We start from the raw sequence: 23,209 nt of genomic DNA on the forward strand, positions 1-23,209 counted from the left end.
CTTCACAAAAATTTTTCCACCCGGGGCTTCTTTGCATCATGAGGTCATTGTCAAGGAAGCCAGAACAAAAAGACTCCAACTACTTTCATCCCTTCTCATGAAAATGAATTTTCGTTCTCTACTCTCTCTATTATTCTGTGTCCTATGTGTCCGAAAATTTATAAAAATAAAAATAAAAAATAAAGGGTTTGACTTTTCTCCTGATAAAGTATCCAAATGGCAAACTATGAAAGTTTCGCCACCTCATCTTCTGCCTGCTCTCCTCACCACTGTATTTTCCACATGGAACAAGATGTCACTCATATATGCCAATGGATGTCATGGACAAACAAGGAACAGGGAAAGCCCAGAACTTCTCATTGCTCATTGGCACTAGAACATAGTGGTATACTTGCTATTTTTCAGAGGTGGGATATTGTGAATGAGACCACAATTTGGCACAGAAAGTAGTCATTGCCACTGAATTATTCACTGGAGATGGGAATTTATTCTGGTGACCGGAAATATTCTAGTGTTGCTTTGAGCAAAAGGGACAATGACCACATCCCATGAAGCTCCATGTGATGGCTTCTTTGATATGTCAGCTTAGCTAGGTGACAATCCACAGTTATTAAATCAGACACTAATCTAATTGTTGCTGTAAAGAAATTTTGCAACAGTAATTAAAGTTCCTAATCATTTGACTCTAGGTAAAGAAGATCATCTTGAATAATCTGGGTGAACCTGACTTGGTTAGTTTGAAGGCCCTGAAAGCAGGGCTGAGGCTTCCCCAAAAGAGAGAAGAAATTCTGCCTGTGAAGAACAAGTTCAGCCCACGCTGTGGAATTCCAGTGTTTCTATGATTTTCCCTTTCTGACCACCTGGCCTGTAGATTTACCTGCTTAGACCCCACAATTGCGTAAGCCAATTCTGGTGTATCAGTTTGCTAGGGCTGCCATGACAAAGTATCACAAACTAGGTGGCTTAGAACAACAGAAATTTATTGTCTCATAGTTCTGGAGGCTAGAAGTCCAAGATCAAGGTGTTGGCAGGGTTGGCTCTGTCTGAGGGCTGTGATGAGGAGTCTGCTCCAAGCCTCTCCTCTAGCTTCTGGTGGTTTACCGACAGTCACTGGTGCCCCTTGGCCTGTAGATAATGTATTGCCCCAAACTCTGCCTTCATCATTACACGATATTCTCCCTGTGTGTGTATGTCTCTCTGCTTCCAATTTTCTCCTTTTAATAAGGACACTAGTCATATTGGAATAGGGCCCAGGCTAATAACCCCATTTTAACTGATTAACTCTGTAACAACCCTATCTCTAAATAAGGTTACATTCTGGGGTACTGGAGGTTAGGACTCCAGTATATTTTGGAGGAAGATGGAATTAAATCCATATCACTTGCTTCTCCAGTTGAACCCTGGATTATACTCTGTGTGTATCACTTGGTCCCCAAAACAGCTTACCAGAAACATTGGTTTCTCCATTTGGCACATCTCATGTCTCCAGAAACACTGACTCATCCTCTGATATGGAGATGTTTAAATCTGGGTATACTGGGTATAAGAATGATACAATTACTCAGTTCCCACAAAAAACGGCCAGGGTTGGAGATTTATCAGAAAATGATTTATGAAGCTATTGTTAGAATTCTGGGGCACCTCAGCCAGCTAGACTCTATAGGTATTTCAAATGAGGAGTGGGACATTTTAACTATAACCTGGCTTTGCCATCTGCAGCTGCTTAATACCCAACAAGAATGAACAACTTGGAAAGCAGATAATTGGCTTTGTGGGGTTTGGAAAGAAGAATCATGGGTGTGAGAATGTGTAAGGAAGCTGGTTAGGTAGTTCAAATGTCCAGGGTCTGGAATTGGTGAAGATATTTCATATTTCTATGTCTCTGTTATGTATTGCACACTTGCTTGTGGCCAAGTGTATCTTACCTGATTTAATCCTCACTATATTCTTATTAGGGATGCATTGTTTTCCCTTAGTAGGGTTGAAAAAAATGAGTCTGAGATGACTCTTTCTTAAGATTACACATCTAGTAATGATTGGCCAGGATTCAGACATACAGTCACTCGTTCTTTGTGAACTCCATATATGTGAATTCACCTACCCACTAAAAATTATTTATAGCTCCAAAAGTGATACTCATGTTGTTCTCAGGATCATTCACCGGCATGTGAAGAGTGACAAAAAATACACGTTGTTAGACATATGTTTCCAGATGAGGTAAAACAAGGCAATGTTTTGCCTTCTTGCTTCAGCCCTCATCCTATAAACAAGTGTCCTTTTCATGGTCTATTTAGTAACACTTTTTTTTTCATTTCTGTTCTTTTTATTGGTGACCTCAGTGTTTAAAATGGCCCCAAGCATAGTGCTGAAGTGCCGTCTAGTGTTCCTAAGTGCAAAAGTCTGTGGTGTGCCTCACACAGAAAACACACGTGTTAGATAAGCTTTGTTCAGATATGAGTCATAGTGCTGTTGGCCATGAATTTATTGGCCATGAATTCATTGTAATGAACCAACAATATATATTAAATAACATGTCTTTAAACAGAAACACACATAAAACAAGTTTATGTACTGATCAGCTGATGAAAATATACCTTGAAGTCACCTAACCCTGTACGTTTCCCAGGAGCGACGGCTGAGTATTCTCCTATTCGGTGTCCATGGTGACTTGATAGGATGTAATTACCACAGATAGTGAGAATCGACCGTCTCTGTGTTGGGCTCTAAAGACTGCCCTCTAATTCACATCACAAGGATTAGAACTGGGAACCGAAGAGTTGGTGACCCTATCTTCTTACCTGCTTTAGGAATGAAGGAGACTGTAGCCTGAAAGCCCCTGAAGGTCCCGTTTTCATCTGATTGGAAGCTGATGAGCATGATGCTGGAGGGGCTCAGCACAGGGGTGGGGACATCATAGCCACACAGCCGAGCTTGTTGAAGGCCAGCCCAGGCACGACATTGTCAAGCACCCAGCAGACAGCCATGGCATTGGAGAGAAGAAAAAAAGAAAATCGTCCTTCAGTTAACTGTTGAGAAATACGCTTTTCACAATTCATTTTCAAAATAAAGGCAGCTCACTCCTTAAATAGGTAATTAATCCCATGACGTTTCAATTTGGTTTTCTCTACTGAACACTCCCACACACAATGATATTAAGGGAACTGGTTCTAGCCTCAAGACTTGTTTCAATGGAACTTTCCCCTTCTGACTCCTAGTTTCCTCATGGGCCTTTCGCATTTCTGTTTCAGTGGTTCTTTGATTCTCCCTTTTTCTCTTCCTGCCCCTAATGAAGAAGACAAAGGACTGATGGTGAGACCACAGGGAGGGGTGGAGGTGGTGCTGGAAGATGAAGGAAGATTGATCCGTCTCCTTTTCGTTCCCATCTCAAGACTGGGTCCAAACGCAAACCAGAGCAAGCTGAGGCTCAGAGGACACAAACCTATTTCCTTCTTCCTTTCTACATCGCTGTGCACTGTCACATAGTCGGAAGTGCAGTCTCCACTTTCTTCTATTTCCAGACTCTGAAATGAAAGCTGAGAAGATGCGAAGTTACATCCAGAGTAAACAATCTGAATGAATTACCTGACTTTGATTCAGCAGAGAAATTTGGATTACTTAACTTGTTCTGGAGTAAGACCTTAGATGAGAAAGTTAATGGGGTATTCAGGAGTGGGTCAGATTACCAAGGAAAGGATTCTATAGCACAGGCTCTAACTTTTTGAAATAGCTACCAAATATGGCCTGAATCAAAGGGCAGGAAACTGTGCAAATATTTTAGCTTCCTAGCATCTCTAAGAGATTAGAAGAGCTACCACATGGGGATTTTTTCCCCTGGAAGCAACTAGGCACTCAACTGAACTAATTGCATATACACAAAACTGCTTCTCTGGACATCTTAGTGTTGTTCACCTAGTTCCTGATGTTTCATCTTGAACCTCTAGTTCTCCTGAATCAAGACTGAAATTGGTTGTGCCCCTTGGAGACCGTGTCTCTCTACCCAGCGGGATATATCTGGCTCCTCTTCTCATCTGCTCTGTCCTGTTGCCACTACATTTCCATGCCTCACTGCAAAATTCTGATAAGGCACAGATATAAATGAGTCTAATTGCTGATATAAAACAAAGTATCTGAGCTACTGAAAGCATTTGCATAAGTGGGCTCAGAGTCAAATGCAGTAAGCCTCATGAATGTGCATGAAAAAGGAAATCCTTGTATGAGTCAGAGAGAGTTGATTTTGGATACTAAGCTTAAATGTAAACCTCAGCAAAATTCTTGAGTAGATTATTAAGCTATGATGAGTAATGACTTAGAAAAGAAAGGTGATCACCTGGAATCAACCTAGGGTCACCAAGAATAAATCATGACAAACCTTTTCTCATAGTTTCTATAATTGTGATGCTTATTGGCAGCATAATATTTCATTTATCTTTATCCTTGAGACCTGCATTTTTTGCTATCTTAAAAACTCGGCAGTGAATATCTTTATGCATTTACTTTTTTTCTTCTCTTGTATAATTCCCTGCATGGGGCACTTGTTTTGTGTCAGGAAAAGGGAGGGGAACTATCTAGACAGAAGGAACGGTGTGAAGGAGAAACAAAGAAACAATAAAGAGTGATCTTGGAGCAGTTTGGTGAGCACTAGCCAATTGAATTTGAAGTGAAGAGTGGTGGGAGAGAGGGCTGATGAAATAGGAGTTCTGATTTTAACACACAGTTGGTGGCGATTCAATGGGACCCGGACTCTGAGCAAGAAACAGAAAGGATTGTGTGGATAAAACAAAACTGGAGGCAAATAATTACTAATGGTGAAGGTAGGCTTGGGGAGGGGGACATGTATCAGAAATAGGATTCATTCAAACACTTATTAAACCCTTACTGGGATACTTTCTGGGAAGGGGCCCTTTTCTCTCCAAGTCAAATGGTTAGCATATTCCTATGACTTTTAACACCAATTTCCAAATTCCTATCTTAGATGAGTTCTGCAAAATGATGCTGTCACTGGCAAGGTATGAGAGCATCACTTCACTGATGCACAACACTCAACCTTTATTTATTGAAGAGATATTTTTCAATCACTTCTGGCTCTGGCATTTTCAGATTTGCAACTAAATTTCCTCTTCTTCCTCCACCTGGAAACATGCTCAAAACCTAAATTTTATCCTCCACCACTAACAAATTTTCCTTATTTCTGCTGAAATTTTTGCCCCAACTCTGTTTAGGTTTGAGGAACTTTTAGAAAGAAATCTATACCAACTGCCTCTGTATCATCTTTTCCCACTCATTCATAAAACCTGTGTGATCTTGTTTCTGCCATTAACATCTGACTTCACGTGATATTTCAGATACCACCAATCCCAACTCCTCTCAATTGGTCAATTTCCAGTCTAATTATTCTCCCTTTTTATGGAGGTGTGGGGTGGGGACTGGCCACCTCAGTTCTCATCTCTTTAAGTTCTAACTTAGTGTGGTATCCAAACGATTGGCCACATCTTTTTGTTTGGTTTTGTTTGTGTTTTAAGTTAAAGGCTGCATTCTCCAGGCTGTCATAAGAACACACCAATTTGGTTCTCCTGCCACATCTCAGAGGTCTTTCCATCTCTTAAGTGAGAACGCTGGGGTCGCATCATCTCTCACTCCTCTCCCCTTTATTTTCTATTCTCCTTTCTGTCCGTCGTACACTGTCTTGTTTTCAATTATTATTTTAAAAGAAAGACCTATAAGAAAATACCTCATTCAATCTCACCCTGACTGAAGTCTTACTTCTACCTCCCTGATGGTATCTCTCTGCAGATGGTCCATTAGTGTTTAATGGACAAACAAGTAACCACAAACCCTGCTAATCAAATGTGGAATAAACTCCATTTCCAGATGTTCAAAGGCCTCCATACATTGACTTCTGCCTTGCCTTCCACTGCCCACTCCAGGACACCTTAAGACCCTCTTAAACCAGCGATTCCCTGAGCCTGTTCTGTGCTGGTTCCTCTAGGCTTGCTCCATCCTCTCTGCTTGAAAGCTTTGAAGATTTTGGCCTAATTGACCTTGACTTTTGTTATCTATAACTTACAATGTGTTTCGTGAGCAGTTTAATAAATAAGGAAGAAATGCTTGTTTCTGGAATGGACTAAGAAAGTCATCAACACAAAGTTTTTTTTTTTTTTTTTTTTTTTTTTTTTTAGAGTTTCGCTCTTGTAGCCCAGGCTGGAGTGCAGTGGCGCGATCTCGGCTCACTGCAACCTTCGTCTCCCGGGTTCAGGCAATTCTCCTGCCTCAGCCTCCCGAGTAGCTGGGAATACAGGCGCCCGCCATCGCGCCCGGCTAATTCAATACAAAGATTAAAGCAGCACTTTTTTTTTTTTAAACAAAAAGTAAAGAGCACAGTGCCATCTAGTGGAAAAAATGTGTAGTTGCAGGGGAAACTGAGCGGATCCATTATTCAGCAAGTATTTATTGACAGCTTTGTGTGTCAGGTGCCGGGTTCTAGGTACTGAAAATACAGCAGTGAATAAATCAGATAAAACCTCTGACCTCATGGTGCTTATGTTAGCTATTTTGTGAATTTACCATAGCTAAGTAAGGACAGCCAAAGTCAATACCTTTATTAGGTGATGTTTGGGGGCCTGAAAAATCCAGTCACAGTGAGCCATGTCACTGTAGTTTTCAGGATAGTTTAGACTCTGTATGAGACCTTCTTCAAAAAGGACAGTTAAGTAACTGCAACCTGAACCTGAAACATAAGAAAAAGTCCAAACAGATGGCACCATTCAAATAAAGAATTCTCACTGCTCTCCCTCCTGTCTCCTGAAAATGATGCATATCAATTGCATTTTCAGACATTGCCAACAAGAACAGAGGTAGTGCATGATTCTCCAGAACTCTCAGGCCCTCTCGACTCACTTGGATGGACAATCACTACGAGCTAGCAGGGTGAACTCAGGGTTGAGGGGGAGACTGCCCCCTGTTCTCTAGTTGGCCTGTGCCCCTCATCCATGTGGAGCCAGTTGGGCCCTGGGAGAGGGATCCCTGCCGCTCACCTAATTCCTGTGGGGCCTAAGCTTCTACAGAAGGTGGGGATAGAATGTGATTAAAAGTAAATGGTTTTACCAGGAATGTAGTTTGGTTTCAGAGCTTTATAGGTAAGATTAAACCCAGCTGCATAATCTGTGGCATCAGAGACGAATTTCAGCCTTAGAGAATTAGAGCCAACAAGAATGGATGAAGGGAGGCTTTCTCCACAAAATTTTCCTGCAGGATGATAAAGAAAGATTCTTTGTTCAGAATCTGGAAAATAGTTCCCATTCAATGATTTAAGAAGAACTGAATTTGCCATGATATTTCAGGATTGTCCAATCCAAAGTTTCTCAGTCTTGTCACAACTGACATTTTGAGCCAGAACCTTCTTTGTGTTCTTGCTATCCTGCATCTTTTGTAGGATATTTGGTAGCATTCCTGGCCTCTGCCAGTGACAATTCCTGCACTTGTGACAACTGAAAAATGCTTCTCATTCATTGCCAAATGTGTCCTGAGGGTTGGGGATACAAAATCACCTCCAGCTGAGAAACCACAGAAACACCATTCCATTTCTGTTTCTTGTAAGTAAACCGTCTCCTTCTCATGGTTGTCTATTTGTATTTCCCTTCTTAGCTTGATGAGGCAGGGAAAGGTCATTTTCACAGCTAGGAAAGCAGTGACCTGTCTGGAGATCCTGAGAGGCCCTGGAATATATCTAGAGTTTATTCCTCATGGACGCCAGGTCTGGCAAATGGGCCTAGGAAGCCTGGTTTGATGGGAAGCAGATTTGGCAAGTAAATTTCCCTGTGACCTTGCAGCCATCACCCAGGCTCAGATTTGGTTCCTTCCCACTCCCAATTCTGAGTCTCAAAGCTGAAGTCAAGAAGTGTGGCATTTACAGATGGCTGAATGCCAGACATAAGATAACCAGGCCTCATTAAGCCCACTTGGCACTGGTTTCCATTTGACATTGTGAAAATCCACTCACCAATGGGTCTGTCTTCTAAAGAATACATTGACAGGTAATTGTGGTGACAAGACTCCACATCTAGGTGGGAAAAACTGAGCAACACATGCATTTCCTCTGGTACCAGCAGGGTCCAGACACACCGTCTGTAGGCAGATCATGGAGAGGGCGTTATTTCTAGACAGAAAATGACTATCACAGTCCAATTGGTGGGCACAGCCAGACCGGAGGTGGGAGTAAGGAGGAGGAGTACAAAGGGGGTTACTCACTGCTTGCTCTCATAATATAGGTGAAGGCTTTCTGGGAAGTGCAGCTCCCCCTCAGCCCCGCTGACTATGACATCCTGCTCACCGCACCAGGCTGGGAGGGAAAGCCAGGAGAGTCAGGGTTAGCTGTGCCGGTAACCACAACAGCCCCTCCCTCCAGAAGCTGCAAACACCATTGCCTCCTGGTTCTTCTTGATGTACTCTTTGTTCTTCATGAAATCTTCTCCTGTCTTTGCGTCTATGACGCCTTTTTGGTTCCTTTTAGATCCTGCTTAACCTGGAGATTCTATGATTGGTTTTCTTTCCTTAACTCCTCTCTCTCTTATTTTGTCTTTGAGGCAGGGCCTCAATCTCTCACCCAGAGTGGAGTGCAGTGGCACGATCACAGCTCACTGCAACCTCAGCCTCCTGGGCTCAGGCAATCCTCCTGCTTCAGCCTCTCGGGCAGCTGAGACCACAGACTCACACCACCACACCCGGCTAATTTTTTGAAGAAATTATTTGTGAGACAGAGTCTCACTTTGTTGCCTAGGCTGGGTCTTGAACTCCTGGACTCAAGCGATCCTCCCACCTGGGCCTCCCAAATTGCAGTGATTACAGGCGTGAGCCACCTCTGGCCCTTTACTCTTCTTTTGCTGACCTCATACTATTCTATAAGTGCAGGTATTTCCCAGGTTCTAGCCTTCGTCCTCATCTGCTCTCTCTCTATGATCCCTTGGACCAGGTTCATTCATACCCTCCATTTCAGATGTCATCTCTACATTTCTAAACTTCAGATCTGATTTTTTATGATGGTTTCCCTAGCTGTCTCCCTCAGAACTCAATATGCTACAAATAGAATTCCTTGGGTCAGCAAAACTGTACCCACTTCTGATTTTATTATTTTTGTGTGCCCTTCTCTTAGTCTCTCATGCTCATAACTTTGGTACTATCTTCTCTTCCTCCTTCTTCCTTACAACCTTTCATCTAATTGGCTCCCAATCCTCATTTCTCATTTCTATTCCTTCCTTTTCATTCTGTGGATATTGCCTTGGTTCAAACCTTCGATTTCTTGTCTCTCAAACTAATGAAGAATTTCATACGTCCATGCATTCATCCCCTTGCAACCCATCCCCTACATGCTGTCCTTATGCTATTAAAGTATAGTTCAAACCTGCTTATCTAATTAATCAGCTTTCTATTACTCAATCGTATCCAAACTTTTTTGGCTGGCATTTAAAGTTTCCATAGTTTGATCTCAAGTTATGTTTCTATTCTTCTCCCTTATAAATCCTCATCACATGCCCTATGCTTTTGTTGCTATCTTCATCCTTAAGATCTTTCCTTTAATAAGGATGATTCCGACTGGATTAAGAAAATGTGGCACATATACACCATGGAATACTATGCAGCCATAAAAATGATGAGTTCGTGTCCTTTGTAGGGACATGGATGAAACTGGAAAACATCATTCTCAGTAAACTATCGCAAGGACAAAAAACCAAACACCGCATGTTCTCACTCATAGGTGGGAATTGAACAATGAGAACTCATGGACACAGGAAGGGGATCATCACACTCCGGGGACTGTTATGGGGTGGGGGGAGGGGGGAGGGACAGCATTAGGAGATACACCTAATGCTAAATGACGAGTTAATGGGTGCAGGAAATCAACATGGCACATGGATACATATGTAACAAACCTGCACATTGTGCACATGTACCCTAAAACCCTAAAGTATAATAAAAAAAAAATAAAAAAATAAAAAAAAAAGGATGATTCCTTGAGCTGGAATATTTTTCTTTACCCATATTCCATTTCCACTTGACAAAATCCTACTCCTCCTTCCAGGTGCAGCTTCAAAGATGTCTGTGCATCAGAGCTCCCCTGTGAGTTTTTTTGTTTTCAGCTAGAAGCAGCCTCTCATTCCTCTGAGCTCCCAGGGTACTATTTTTCTATATTGCTCTTTGTAGATCTTTCCACAGCTTCAAAGAACGACTGAAGATTTGAACTAAAGTGTCTTAGAGACCATCTGGCCCACACTATTTTCTTTATGGATGAGGGCCAGAGTTAGGAAAAGGCTTGCCCAAAGTCACAGAGTGAATTCATCGCGGGATCGCAATGGGACAAAGGGGATGAGACCCTATATAAGTAGGGACACTTTCAGGGCAAGGTGTGTAGCTTACTGACCACATCTGCACTGCCTTGCCCTCTTTCCTTGAGTCTCTGATTCCAAGCTAGTGTTTGGCAAAGGTTGGCTGAATTGGGACAGAGCTCTGGATTGCTAAGAAATGAAATGGGAGGGCAACTGGGGCTTCTGCTGGGCCTAATGGCTGTAGGTGCTCCAGGTGGTAGTTTTAGACCTACTGAGCAGGGAGCGCTCTTGGAGAGGAAGACTTTAGGAACTGATATTCAGAAATGCTAGATGTTAATTTGTGCTCCCGATGGAGCAGCATGCAAGAGATACCCACCTCTGGAGCTCTTTCTCCGATTACCTGGGAAAGAAAAAGATGCAATTGAAAGCCTGTGGTATCCTGAACAATGCTTCAAGAAGTTAGCATCTTCTTGGCGCACAAGAGATTTTTAAGTCAATATGCAACTAATAAAAATCTAATCTGTGGAAAGAAGGGAAGGGATAAATGGATAAAGTAGGAAAGGGGCTCTGGTGTTTTAAAATGATTTAATTCTCTTTAAGTGGGCTAATATGAAACGATAATTAACTGGAGGTTTCACAGAGCAAGGGGTCACTTTACATAAGAACAGAGGCTAGAGATGGAAATAATTTGTCCATAACTGTAAAAGAGTTGCTGGGTTAAATAGGTAAAACTTTAACTGAGGGCTCAGATACCTGCCACTGCACCATACACTTGAAAACAAACTCAAATTCTTACTAAACTTAATTTAAATTAACTTCTTTAGAAAAGGATAAAAGCCTTTTTGAGGTTGGAAGCCACCAGATAAGAAAACAATTAAGTTGGATTTGGAGGAGGCAAAGAAGTCGCAATTAGCTCACTAGTCAATCACAAGGGTGTACACTCATCCCTCAATATCTGTGGGGGATTGGGTTCAGAAGCCTTGCAGATACCAAAAATCTGAGGATGCTCAAATCCTTAGATTAAACGGCATACTATTTGCATATACCCTAGGCATGTCTTCCCCTATGCAGCACTCTAAATTGTCTCTGGAGTGCTTGCGATACCTAAGACAATGTAAATGCTATGTAAATAGTTGTTATGCTGTATTTTTTAAAATTTGTATTGTCATTATTATTGTATTGTTATTTTTATTGTTTTTAGTTTTCTCCAAATATTTTTGATCCACAGCTGGTTGAATCTGCTGATGTGGAACCTGCAGATATGGAGGCCTGGCTGCATGTAGATCCTGGCTTTTTCAGACTTACTATACCTGGATCTATGCCAGGGATTCTCATGGTTAGTACTATTAACCTTTTGGGTGGGATCATTCTTTGTTGTGGGAGGCTGTCCTGTACTTTGTAGGATGTTTAGCAGCATCCAAGGCCCCTACCCACTGGACACCAGGGCCACTCCTCAGCGCTGCCAGTTGTGACAATTTAAAATGTCTCCTGATACTGTCCCTGGGGACAAAATTGCCCCGGTTGATAACTACTGATCTGTTATAGTTTGCTAGATTTTGTTGAGAAGTAAGTGGTGAAAGCATATCATCAACTGAGATAGTTTCAATTAAAGGCCAGTTTGAGAAGGTCTAGGATGGATGGATTCATTTTGCATTGAATATCTGCATGCTGCTCCACATACCATATTTTACTCTTGTTTTATTTAGACTTGGTAAATCTCACAATCCTTGTGTGCTACACTGAGAACAGAGGTAAAGCCTGTCTGTTCAGGTGTTCTGATTTGCCAGGACTCTGCTGATGCTCTCTCTGGCCCTAACAGAACGGCAGCTTCTTAACCTTGTGTGATGGCTTAGTTACCAGTTTGGATGTGTTCGTGGATCCAGGGAAGCACTTTACTAAGGTCTGTGAAGATCCCAGGGGATCCTTGATCATTTTTCCTCACATTGTTTCTCCAGCCTCGACCACAGCCCAAACCCCAGGAAGTCACACCAGCCAGAGTCCAGGCCCCTTTCTTATTCCGGCACATGAGTGAACCTCCTGAATCTCCCTGTAGAGGGAAAAAGCCTCTATTAGCATCACTGTCAGTGTTTGTGCCCCAAAGTGCTCGCTTTTTCCTCACCAGGATGCTGGAGGAGGATCAATGACGTCTCCTCACTTCTAATAATTTAGACTCGGGGTTCTGTGTCTAAAGATCCCAGCACAATTCCCATATGATGCTTAAATATCACTGGAACCCAACAATCCCACCTCCCTTTTCCTCGTCCATGGCTTTCATCAGAGCAGCAGACTTCCTTCTTTCTCTCGTCTCACGCTGCAGACTCAGAGAAGTCTTGGCCAACAATGAGACTGACTTCAAGCCTTGGTTAGTAGGAAGAATGGAGGCAAGGTGTAAAGTTCCCAACATCCACAAACTGGAAATTTCTAAATAGGAAAGAATCAGCCATCCTTCAGGAATGGGAGAACCCCGAGTTCATTCTTGGCATTATCTGTTATTTGGTCTTTTGGAAAAAGCAGAAGACCTCTTTTAAATCACACTTCCTGCTAACAACAGATTGTTTCCACTGTCCCTTTATTTTGACATAACCTCCCTTGGTACTCCTAACCCTTATTTCCAGATTCCTGCCTTACCTGGAATCAGTCTTCCTGCAGCCCCTCACCTGATAACAGGTGAGCCTCTTAGGGAAATGGTTTGGATCTACCACTTTTCTCACACATTTAACTAACTATTTGACCCCTATAGCTTCTTCAAGACTATTCTTTATTCTACCTCTCCAATATACTTTCTAATTAAATTAAATTTCACTGAAATTTAAGAAAACAAAACCAAGGGAAGCCTTGCCTGGGGCCTGACAGCCCCGCAGCTCCCACCCACCTGACATGCGTCTCTCCCTCCATCAGGAAAACCCGTGCAAAGAAAGGTCTTCCCACTGATGGGCCTCTTTAGTGTTAACAGAGCTGCCACACACTCTTCCCAGGTCAAAATAGGCAGATTCACTTCCTGCAAGACTTGTGAGAGGACGCCATCTGAAAAACAGAGAGATGGAAGCCCCAGCAGGAACTCTCACCGTTTCTGAGTTAAAGATGCATCATTTGTGTTTGTGTGTCTTGGAAAGACTTGAATTTCTAAGTACAATGTGACATTCTGTATCTTTAAAAATGTATGCACAATTGTTTTTAAAAGTGGATTAAAAATTCCATTTTCTGATTGCCCACCAGAAAGTTCTGACCTCTGCTTAAGAGGAATGGCACACAAGTTCTTACCTTCGGTTAAGCGGCCCCAGCCTGCAGTTGTACAAATAAAACCAGCCTCAAATTGCTCCTGCAGCTCTGGAAGACATATGGGCCCCACAAAATGGTCTGAAGAAAAGAGCAAGGTAGAGCTTGTCTCATTCATGGAGGAGAGGACACTATAAGCCACTCACCAGTTGGTATCCAGGTGGTTCCCTAAAGACCTCATAAGAGCTGTGATAGCCCTGCCTGGCACCTCCAGGGGTTACTTGTCAGATAAAGAAAACCTCCTGACTCCATGTAATTCTATCTCCAGAACCACAAGCAAAAAGTTTCAGGTAGGACTCTCCAGCCCAAATTCCTTTCTCAAAGTGCATGATCCAGAACATACACTGCAGGAAATGTGCTATGGCACAGAGGTTATAGAGAATATGGGGTAGACAATTCAATATGATCCTCAAATGTTTACCAAATTGGAAGGCTCCAGCCATCTTCAAAAGGGCAATATCATAGTCCATTGGTTTCTTGGTGGAGAAATGTGGATGTATGATGACAGTTTCAATAGTGAGAGTTTGCTCTCCTGGCTCTGTCTGGCTTAAGTCATATTCTCCAGCAGTAACATTCAAAGTTGACACAATGTTTCTATGGAAAGCAAACAGTAAAATGAATGAATTTCATTCTGCCTCTGAGTAGTTGCAATGGTTGACACACTGGCTTCTCTGGCCTGGGCGAAAGAGCAAGACTCCGTCTCAAAAAAAAAAAAATGATATGGATAAATAATATGGCGTGTGAGGCTGCTGAGCAGAAAAAGTGAGAATAATTCCAACACAATTAGAAAAAAATGCAAAGATTCCAACTTCCAGTAGAGGACTAGTGAAGAGTGGGTTCATATAGAGCCAAGGATATGATGAATTTAATACTTTGCAATGTTATTTGAAAATATCTAGAGATGCACATACATTGTAGTTCAGGGCTCTACAACTATAGGGGACTTTATTCAGCTACCCTGGGAGGTTGATCTGACCTGATATCAGTGAGATCCTTTGGGAACGATTTGTGATTCCCAGTAAGTATGCTACTTCAATGTCAGAGATCCTATGCTTAGTGTATATTATAAGGCACAGACTGCATTATAACTAACTAATGTTCTCTGAAAGGAACTTGGTGGGATGCATTGAGATAGGTAAAGACTTCAGCTTGCCATCCTTTGAGACCCTTCATTCCCAGAAGTGATGCTTCTATACAAAATTGAAAAAGGCATATTTTCTCTGGGTATACTTCCTTGACTCTTGGCCAAATTAGGTACCTGACTTAATGCATAATATCTCTCTTACCTATCACTTGCCACATTGCTGTGAGATCATCAGTTGACTCTTCTTAAGAGTCAACTCTCTGGGGGCAGAAATCATGTCTTAGTCATTTTGGTACCTTTGGTATCTAGCAGAAAGTAAACATCCAGGAAATGTCTGCAGACTTGAAATGAAAGAATGACTATATGGGAACATGATCTTGATTACAGCCTAGTATATGCCCAGAACACTGCCAATAATAGGATATTTGGATCACACAAGAAAGTGGGCAAAGGGAAGTTGTTGGGTTGAGTCCCAGAGAGGCAGGATCAATGAGAAGGAAGATAGGGAGCCTACTTTCTACTTTACTGGTCTCCCTTTGTTTTCTTTTATCCATTTATTCAGATGCATAATGAACTAGATATTTTTTCACTGAAATTTAAGAAAACTAGAAGAAAACTTTCACAAATCCTCCTTTGTAATGCTCTTTTTTTTTCTGACTTGGATGCTATTATTAACTTCCAGTTATTTTAAGTAAAAACGAATTTTACCTCTGAAAAGAATATATGTCATCTACCAAGTGCCATCTGACAATGTCACCCAGCCCCATTTGTGTCATGCAATTAGGATACTCATCTATTAAAGCAATACTCACCAATCACACAGGTCCATGTCTTAATAGAGTTATTGCTGATGATTCCAAGGGAGAGGAAATGGTGGTCTGGTCTTCACTCATGGGCTAGGCCTTTCTTACCTGTTTGCAACGCAGTGAGCTGCCGTGATCACCCACTGTGGTGAGACGATGCTTCCTCCACAAATATGCTTCTGCCTTTGTTTCAGAGACACCTAAATTGCAAATACCTTAAATGAAAGCAAGTTTATGCCCTGGGATCCTCCTTAACATGGTGATGAAGCCTATTCTCAAAACCAGACTCAGATATCACACTCGTAAATGTCGAGAATCATGGACTGTGAAAAGATAAAGCCCACCCACTACCGCTCAGAAAGAAGAGTGGTGCTGGCAACCCTGGTCTAGATGAGAGGTAGTTAATTTGAGATGATTGGCTGTAAGTATGTGTCAACAGAGGTAGCAGTTAGGAGTGTTGGGATGTATTTACTTATTTTCATAACACTGTTGACACAGACCTGTTGCTCTAACAATATGAACAGTGTCTGTGAATGAAGATAAAAGAGTATAAGATATAGCAGAGTCCAGCTGAAGAGGTTTGGAAGAAAGTCAAGGTGAGGGCTGGGGAGCCTTTCAACACATACTCCAATTTCTCTTAAGCCTCTTAGGGAAATGGTTTGGATCTACCACTTTTCTCATACTCTTAACTATTTGACCCCTATAGCTTCTTCAAGCCTATTCTTTACCCTACCTCTCTAATATACTTTCTAATTTTTGCTTATCCTATTTGTGATATTTGATTCTAAAATGACTTACTATGTCACACTTTTTCTTATGACATTCATCACATGCCATGATGACTATTCTGTGTCTTTCAACCCAACTAGGCTGTAGGCTCCTCAAAGATATAAACTTAACCTTAGAAATATCTATATCCATAATATCTACCACAGTTCCTGATGCATAGAAGTCCTTGAGACTCACCTGCCAGGGATAGGAACCCTTCTCCACTTGGCTTCCTCCAAGAATGCGACTGAAAATGTTAAAATAATTCCAAGGCTGTACCTTAACCAGACTCTGCCCACAACTGGGAGCTGAGAAAAAAACGAGACAAACTAAATGATTAGACAGCTTCTAGGATTGAGGTAATATCTTCTCTATTTCACCCATGAAACTGAGTCTGAGGCTATAGTGTATGGTGTTCAGCACACATTCAGGTATCAATAAATCTTTATTGGATTTAATTCTCTTGAGGGTTGGAAAGTGAGGTCATTTAAGGAGAGTGGAGTGAAGTGTCCTGATTCACAAGTCGGTACTCGGATAGAGGTTTGCTAGGTAATAGAAGAAAACACTCCTCCCTCTTTATGTAAAATACTTTATCCCTGAAAAAGTTGTTTTTATTTATTTGCCCTCAATGGGTTTTCTGACTCCTCAGCCAAGAGACAGGCTAGATTAAAGATGTTTACCACCACCTGGTAACTCAAGGATGGCACATCTTCTGTCCCTCCCGGAGGTCATCCTTTTCCATATTTTGAAGGAGGATTAGAACTAGCCTTGCCTCATAATCACCATGCTTCATTGCCTACCTAAATTCTATAATTCTTATTCCTCAGCTTGGAGATCACCTCAACCAGGAAGTCTTCCTTGATTTCCTCAAAGTGGGATTGCCTCTCCCCTGTGTTGTGTAGCACGCTTTCTTCACCCCTTTTATAGTTCTTGTCATGCAGAATTGTGATAATGAATTATTTGCCTCCATCATCAGACTATGAACTACTCAAGGGAAAAAAACTTGCCTTATTCACCTCTGCATTTCTAAGGTTTAGCTTAATTCTTGGCATAAGTAAGCACTTAGAAACACTGGATGGATGAACAAATGCCTTTTCTTGAGAACACATCCTTAAGAGCATAGCTATTTAGATCAACATGTTAAAATATTCAAAGCTCTTTCATACAGCTTCTCATTTAATCCCACTCTATGCCTGTAAATGAAGCACTGTTATCCCCACATTGCAGATGAGAAAACTAAGAATCAAGGAGACATACAGCTGGATAATGGAAGAGCATGAATGTAACAATAAGTGTTTTGATCCTGAACCCAGTGCCAGGATGACACTGGATCAAAAGCTTATTTTCTAACTGTTTCAGTTGAATGAGTCATAAATACTTTAAATACAAAATTTACTATTTCCCGAATTCACTAAAGCAAAGTCAGAAAACATGTTGATTCTCAGGGCTGGCACAAGTCTGACCAAGGAGAATTCTGCCAAGAACTGTTTTCAGCTTAAGTTAGTTGAAGGGGAAAAAAAGGACCATTTACAATATACTACAGTGAACATGCTTCATATTTCTCAGCAAGATGATTTTACGAAAGATTAAAAATGCTTCCAAATCCATGCTGATTTCCAGACTTTGCTCTGTGAATGAAGATGGGATTATGTAATGGGTCCAAGTAAGTGAACAATCTCAGTTCACTTAGGAAACTAAGTGAAGAAAACAGGGATTGTTTACTTAATTGGATACATTAGTTGCATTCTGTAAATGTTTTACCCTGTGTCCTATGCCAATTGCAGGAGATAAGTCCAAAATAATTGTTTAAAAACAATTAGATATCCAAAATATATTTGCTTCTCCTATTTTCCCAAAGGAACATGGAGTGGAGTTATTATGTTCATTGCCAGCAAAGGTTCAGACAAAGGTAATTATAGAGTTCATTTGAAACTTACCTTTGGGGAGCGAAACAGTTGCAGATTTACCTTGTTCAAAAAAGACTATTCCTAGTAGTAAAATCAGCTTGTTCCTGCTTATAAGCATTTTGAGACTCATAGTTTTTCCGTGAAATTTTAGAGAGACTAAAGCAAACAAAAATAGGAAGCCTTGGGAGACCAGCAATAAGCCAATTTAAAACAAGTTTATTCATTAACCAAGACTTGGTGTATCAAGCATGTCCATCTGGTGTTTCTCTGAATGTAGTGTTTCGCAAACATCTTTTGCAAGATGTGGAGAAACAACCACAGAAGCAAAGTCTTGATCAAGCAATATTACATATCCTATTACACCTACATCAATTAGTTGATTCCGCCAGAGTGTATCTGGCTAGCAAAGTGGTTAGCATGTAAGGTTTGCATTTGCAAACATTACTTGCTCCTTTGTAGAGCTTACCACTTTCTGTAAGAAGATTGATGATCAATGTTGTCCTTGTTTGCAAGGGTACACTTCCCTACTTTTTTGCAAATGACCCATCCAAATATATGTCATTTTTTTTGGTAGAGATGGAGTTTCATCATGTTGCCCAGGCTGATCTCAAACTCCTGGGCTCAAGGGATCTGCCTGCCTCGCCGTCCCAAAGGTCTGGGACTACAAGTATGAGCCACCACACCCAGCCAATATTCTAAAATATTTTTATTTATCTTATTTTGCAAATGTAACTACATGGTTATTATAAACATATGTTGGTGAAGAAGAGAAGTGGAAAGACATTTGGGTGTCACACTCAGGAAGCCCTGCTATTAGAAAGTCGTCTAGGATACTGTCCATTGGGGCATTTGTGACTCTGCATTCTCCTATCATTTTTGTATTTATAGAAGGGAAACACTAAATCGCCTTTACTTCAATGCCTGGTAGATGTTTGGGAGAGTAAAGTGGCTATGATTACTATACATTTTCCTCTTCCCTCAACGAGTTTTGGGCACATGGTCAGTGTGTGAGAAATATTTATAGGATGGTCAATGCCATCTGTGACCACATAGAAATATAACATTTTTCTGTCAACTTTTATAAGTTACCCACTAAAAATAACAAATGTCAACCCAAAAGCTCTTAATTTCCTTTTGGCAACTTTTGTCTTTGTACAAAAAAAGTATGAAAATACAACACATACAGATAATATAAATGCAAAACAGAGAAGTTGTAAAAACTAACATTTGTGAGCACTACATATTTAGGTACACTAATCAAGACTGTAGCCTTATGGAAAGAAGGAAACTCAAACCTCTATTGAGGCTTTATCTATAACTACCGTAATCCTGATGCCAAGCATTTTTGGCTATTGGTGTGGAGTGACAGCCCCAAGAAGTAATCAATCAATGTCTAAGTCCTAATCAAAGTCTCAATCTTTCTTTGACAGCAAGCTCCCTTTAAATTGCTATTGTGTTTTATCAATCACTTTTGAGAGCAACTTGACTAGGAATATGGCCTTTCTGACCCCAAATTCACTACGTTCTGTCTAAAATTTGTGTACTGTTAATGTCAAAAGTGCAGAAAGACCTAGCGTGAGCCTAGGATGCACTAAACTTGACAAGCCTAAAGTAGGCACATAGCATAGGACAATAAAATTTGAGTTTATACTGAAAAAATGATGAGTTTTCCTTTGTAAAATGTGGGAGCGGAGTATTTTTATTGTCACACAGAAATATGATGAGCTCTTACTTAGTCCTTAATTTCAGGAGAGGGTATTTGCTTCAAGCTCTCGCATCAGCACAACTATCAGTACACACCAACACACTCTTCACCACATCAAGCTGGTCATTAAGAGTTTGTTACTTTCATCTCTTAAGGAGCTAAAATGTGGCCCCCTTGCTGTTAAAATATTTGCTCTTCATGGGGGATGTAGTAGGTTCTAAGACACTACAGTTTTGTAAGTCCAGCTATTCAACCCTCCCAGGGTCTGGATAGGAACTATAATAACTGTACATTGTAGTTACTTGCAGAGAGAAATATATTAAAGTGTTGCTTGGCATGGTAGTATAAAATCAATTTTTCATTCATGAAACTATTAAACCTTTTAAAGGGGAAAAAATCTCTCTTGGGAATCTTGGACCAAAGTCTGCACCAAACATGGATTTGGAATTCAAATACATTGTTTTCCCTGTCTGTAAATCCCCAAGTTGAGAAATTAGTATCAAAATTTATCCTGAAAGCAAAACTGTCTCTCTTCACAGAAGATATGATTCTATACCTAGAAAATCTCAGGTCTACCTGTTATAACTTTCTTCTCTCTTTTTTTCTTTGTGCAATTATTTTTGTTGAAAGAATTGGTTATTTAGTCCTTTAGGATTTTCTACATTCTGTATTTTGCTGATTGCAGAGCTGTGACTTTAATGTGTTCCCATAACCCTGTGATACAATCCATAGCTAATGATTATAACTTCTGTATTGTACCCTCCAATGAAAAGAGAACAACTCCAGTATGAGGAATCTCTCTCTCTCTTTTCAGATTTTTCTATCAAAACCTTTCACCTTCTGACAGACCTCAGAACACCTCCAACTTTGTTGCTGTGTCTTCCTGGGTCAATCCTCACATTTGAGGTTCAATAAACCTTTACAGATTTTTTTGTCTTGACAGCCTCAATTTTGGTCAACAGTGCCATAAACACTCACCACCAGGAATGTTCTCAGAGTAACAGAATGTACTGTCTGGTCGAGAGTTCCAGGAGCTGGGTTTCTGGACCTGTCTGCTTCTCATTCTCCCTGAAGTTCCCAGCCACCTGGAATTGCCCTGCCCCATGGGCCCAAATATCCCCTCACATCTCCCTCCCAGGGGAAAACACCAACTGGTTCTTACTTGGAATAAGTTGGAGTGGGTCTACTCCAGAACTTTTTCAGCAGTTTTCTCCTAACAGGCACGTTAGGTTGTGGTTCTTTCCTTACTTGAATTCCATCTACTTTTTATCTTTCTAGAAATATTTATAATTTGGGACCACTAAAAGTAGCTTTCCTTTTTCAGGTTTTCCAGTACTGCTATGAGTTCATTTATTTAATACATTCTTCTTATCATAAATTTGGAGCAGGAGCAGGAGGACACACCGTATGTTCTCAGGCTGCCAACTTAATCAAATCCCTAAGTGGGAACCACTGAATCCTCCTTTATAAACACCTTGCATACTCCCTGTTGCAACTAAGAGATGACACTAAAGGCAAATGCAAGGTAAGTTGAAGTGTAAAATAATTAAGAACAATCACAGAATGCCTCAAGGATAATAAAAAATAAGGGTATTTTTAAAAATAAATTTTAAAAGGGAAGAGATGATTTGGAACTGAGGGATGATGTGAATCATGCAAAGGAAGGATCACCTTGCCCCTTCTCACCATTTGAGTCTTAGAATAGAAATGGGAGTACTCCAGAAAGAGGTTTAGTTATACCCAGGAATTTCAGGGATACTGGAGAAAGGAAGAGTGGGGAAAGTTCCTATACATACTAAGCACAGGAGATAGGTAGCAAAGAAACAAACTTAGGCAAAAGTGAGCTGGCTAGAAATGAGAGGGAATAGAAGGGAAATCGTGTAGGGATTTGCCTGAGTCAGTGTTGGCAAAAGCAAAAAAATTCACACACAGGCATGAAGAAAACGGGAAAACAGGGGAAAGGAAACAGGAGTCTGTTTGGAAAAGATATAATTAGCTCCCAAATTCTTGGTGAAAACTTGATGTGTTATGCTTCAGCCTCTGTAGTTTGTCTCCAAGATACCAGTTTTTATGAAGACAAAATTTTCATGGTATGATGGAGAAAGAAGTTAGCAGGAGATGTAGATGAGTGAGAAAGCCAGAAAAAAAGAAGTAGTTTAGGACAATAAAAAAGGTATCTCTTACAATTATGAAGTGGTGAAGGAGGCCAGTTGAGAAGGTAAATTGAGCAAGTGCATCTTTTCTTTCTTTCTTTTGTGTCAGTTTTGAAGCTAATGATTGGTGAGAGCCAAAAAGAAAAAGAAAGACAAAATTGGACCAAATCCTCTGGTCTGCCAGAGAAAAATAAAAAGCATGCAGAAAAAGTAACAAGGGCTTAGATGACGTGATAGCATGATAGAAAGGGTAGGGGATCAATAATTTAAAAAAAAAAACCATAAATTGAAATCAAGACTCCAACACTTACTAATAGTGTAGCCTTGGGCAAGTCCATCCAGCCATTAGATCCTTGTATTCCTCATATGTAAAATATAGATAACAGCATATTGGGTAATTCTTTGGTAGTTAGTGGAATGATACCAATGGGGACTGTTTAGACTGTGATGTGTTACATGACTTCATAATAACACCAGAAAAATTAATCATCTTCGGAAGATGCATGGGACCAAAACTAATGACTATTCAGTAGTCTTTGGAAGGATTAATAAAGAAAAATAATCACTGGGTATGGTGGCTCATGCCTATAATCCCAGCACTTTAGTAGGCCAAGGCAGGAGGATCACTTGAGCCCAAGAGTTCAAGACTGCCACCACTGCACTCCAGCCTGGGTGACAAAGATCCTGTCTCAAAATAAATAAATAAATAAATAAATAAAAGAAACAAAGAAAGAAAAAAGAAAATGAAACCAGCATTTATCGTAACTTTTCTTTCTTTCTTTTTCTTTTTTTTTTTTTTTTTGAGACAGCGTTTTGCTCTTATTGCCCAGGCTAGAGTTTAATGATGCGATCCCGGCTCACTGCAACCTCTGCCTCCCCGGTTCAAGTGATTCTCCTGCCTCAGCCTCCCGAGTAGCTGGGATTACAGGCATGCACCACCACACCCAGCTAATTTTTGTATGTTTACTAGAGATGGGGTTTTGCCATGTTGGCCAGGCTGGTCTCGAGCTCCTGACCTCAGGTGATCCACCTGCCTCAGCCTCCCACAGTGCTGGGATTACAGGCGTGAGCCACCAAGCCTGGCCAGTAATTTCATGATGATTTAACTAGTAAGATGGGCAGTGGTAAGAGCAGGAGGAGAAGTAGCTAAAGATATGCTAAGATTCTTATCTAATTTAAAGTCAGGATTCATAAACA

The 23,209-nt window shown here is 40.8% G+C and overlaps 1 protein-coding gene across 1 annotated transcript; it reads right to left on the minus strand.

Annotated features, from left to right (window-relative positions):
* Positions 1-1,445: 1,445 nt before the first annotated feature.
* On the minus strand, positions 1,446-18,349 carry OVCH2 (ovochymase 2). The gene is made up of 15 exons (XM_030829389.1): positions 18,185-18,349; positions 16,446-16,555; positions 15,588-15,679; positions 14,014-14,186; positions 13,578-13,673; positions 13,189-13,340; positions 12,174-12,363; positions 10,693-10,716; positions 8,245-8,335; positions 7,997-8,121; positions 7,102-7,242; positions 6,594-6,724; positions 3,440-3,533; positions 2,799-2,930; positions 1,446-1,536 (listed from the first exon to the last, which is right to left on the minus strand). The coding sequence occupies exons 1-15, from the start codon at positions 18,282-18,284 to the stop codon at positions 1,478-1,480; spliced, it is 1,710 nt and encodes a 569-aa protein (XP_030685249.1). The 5' UTR covers positions 18,285-18,349; the 3' UTR covers positions 1,446-1,477.
* Positions 18,350-23,209: the final 4,860 nt, after the last annotated feature.

This window comes from Nomascus leucogenys, chromosome 15, assembly GCF_006542625.1.
Source record: "Nomascus leucogenys isolate Asia chromosome 15, Asia_NLE_v1, whole genome shotgun sequence".
In the NCBI taxonomy this organism is placed as follows: Eukaryota; Metazoa; Chordata; class Mammalia; order Primates; family Hylobatidae; genus Nomascus; species Nomascus leucogenys.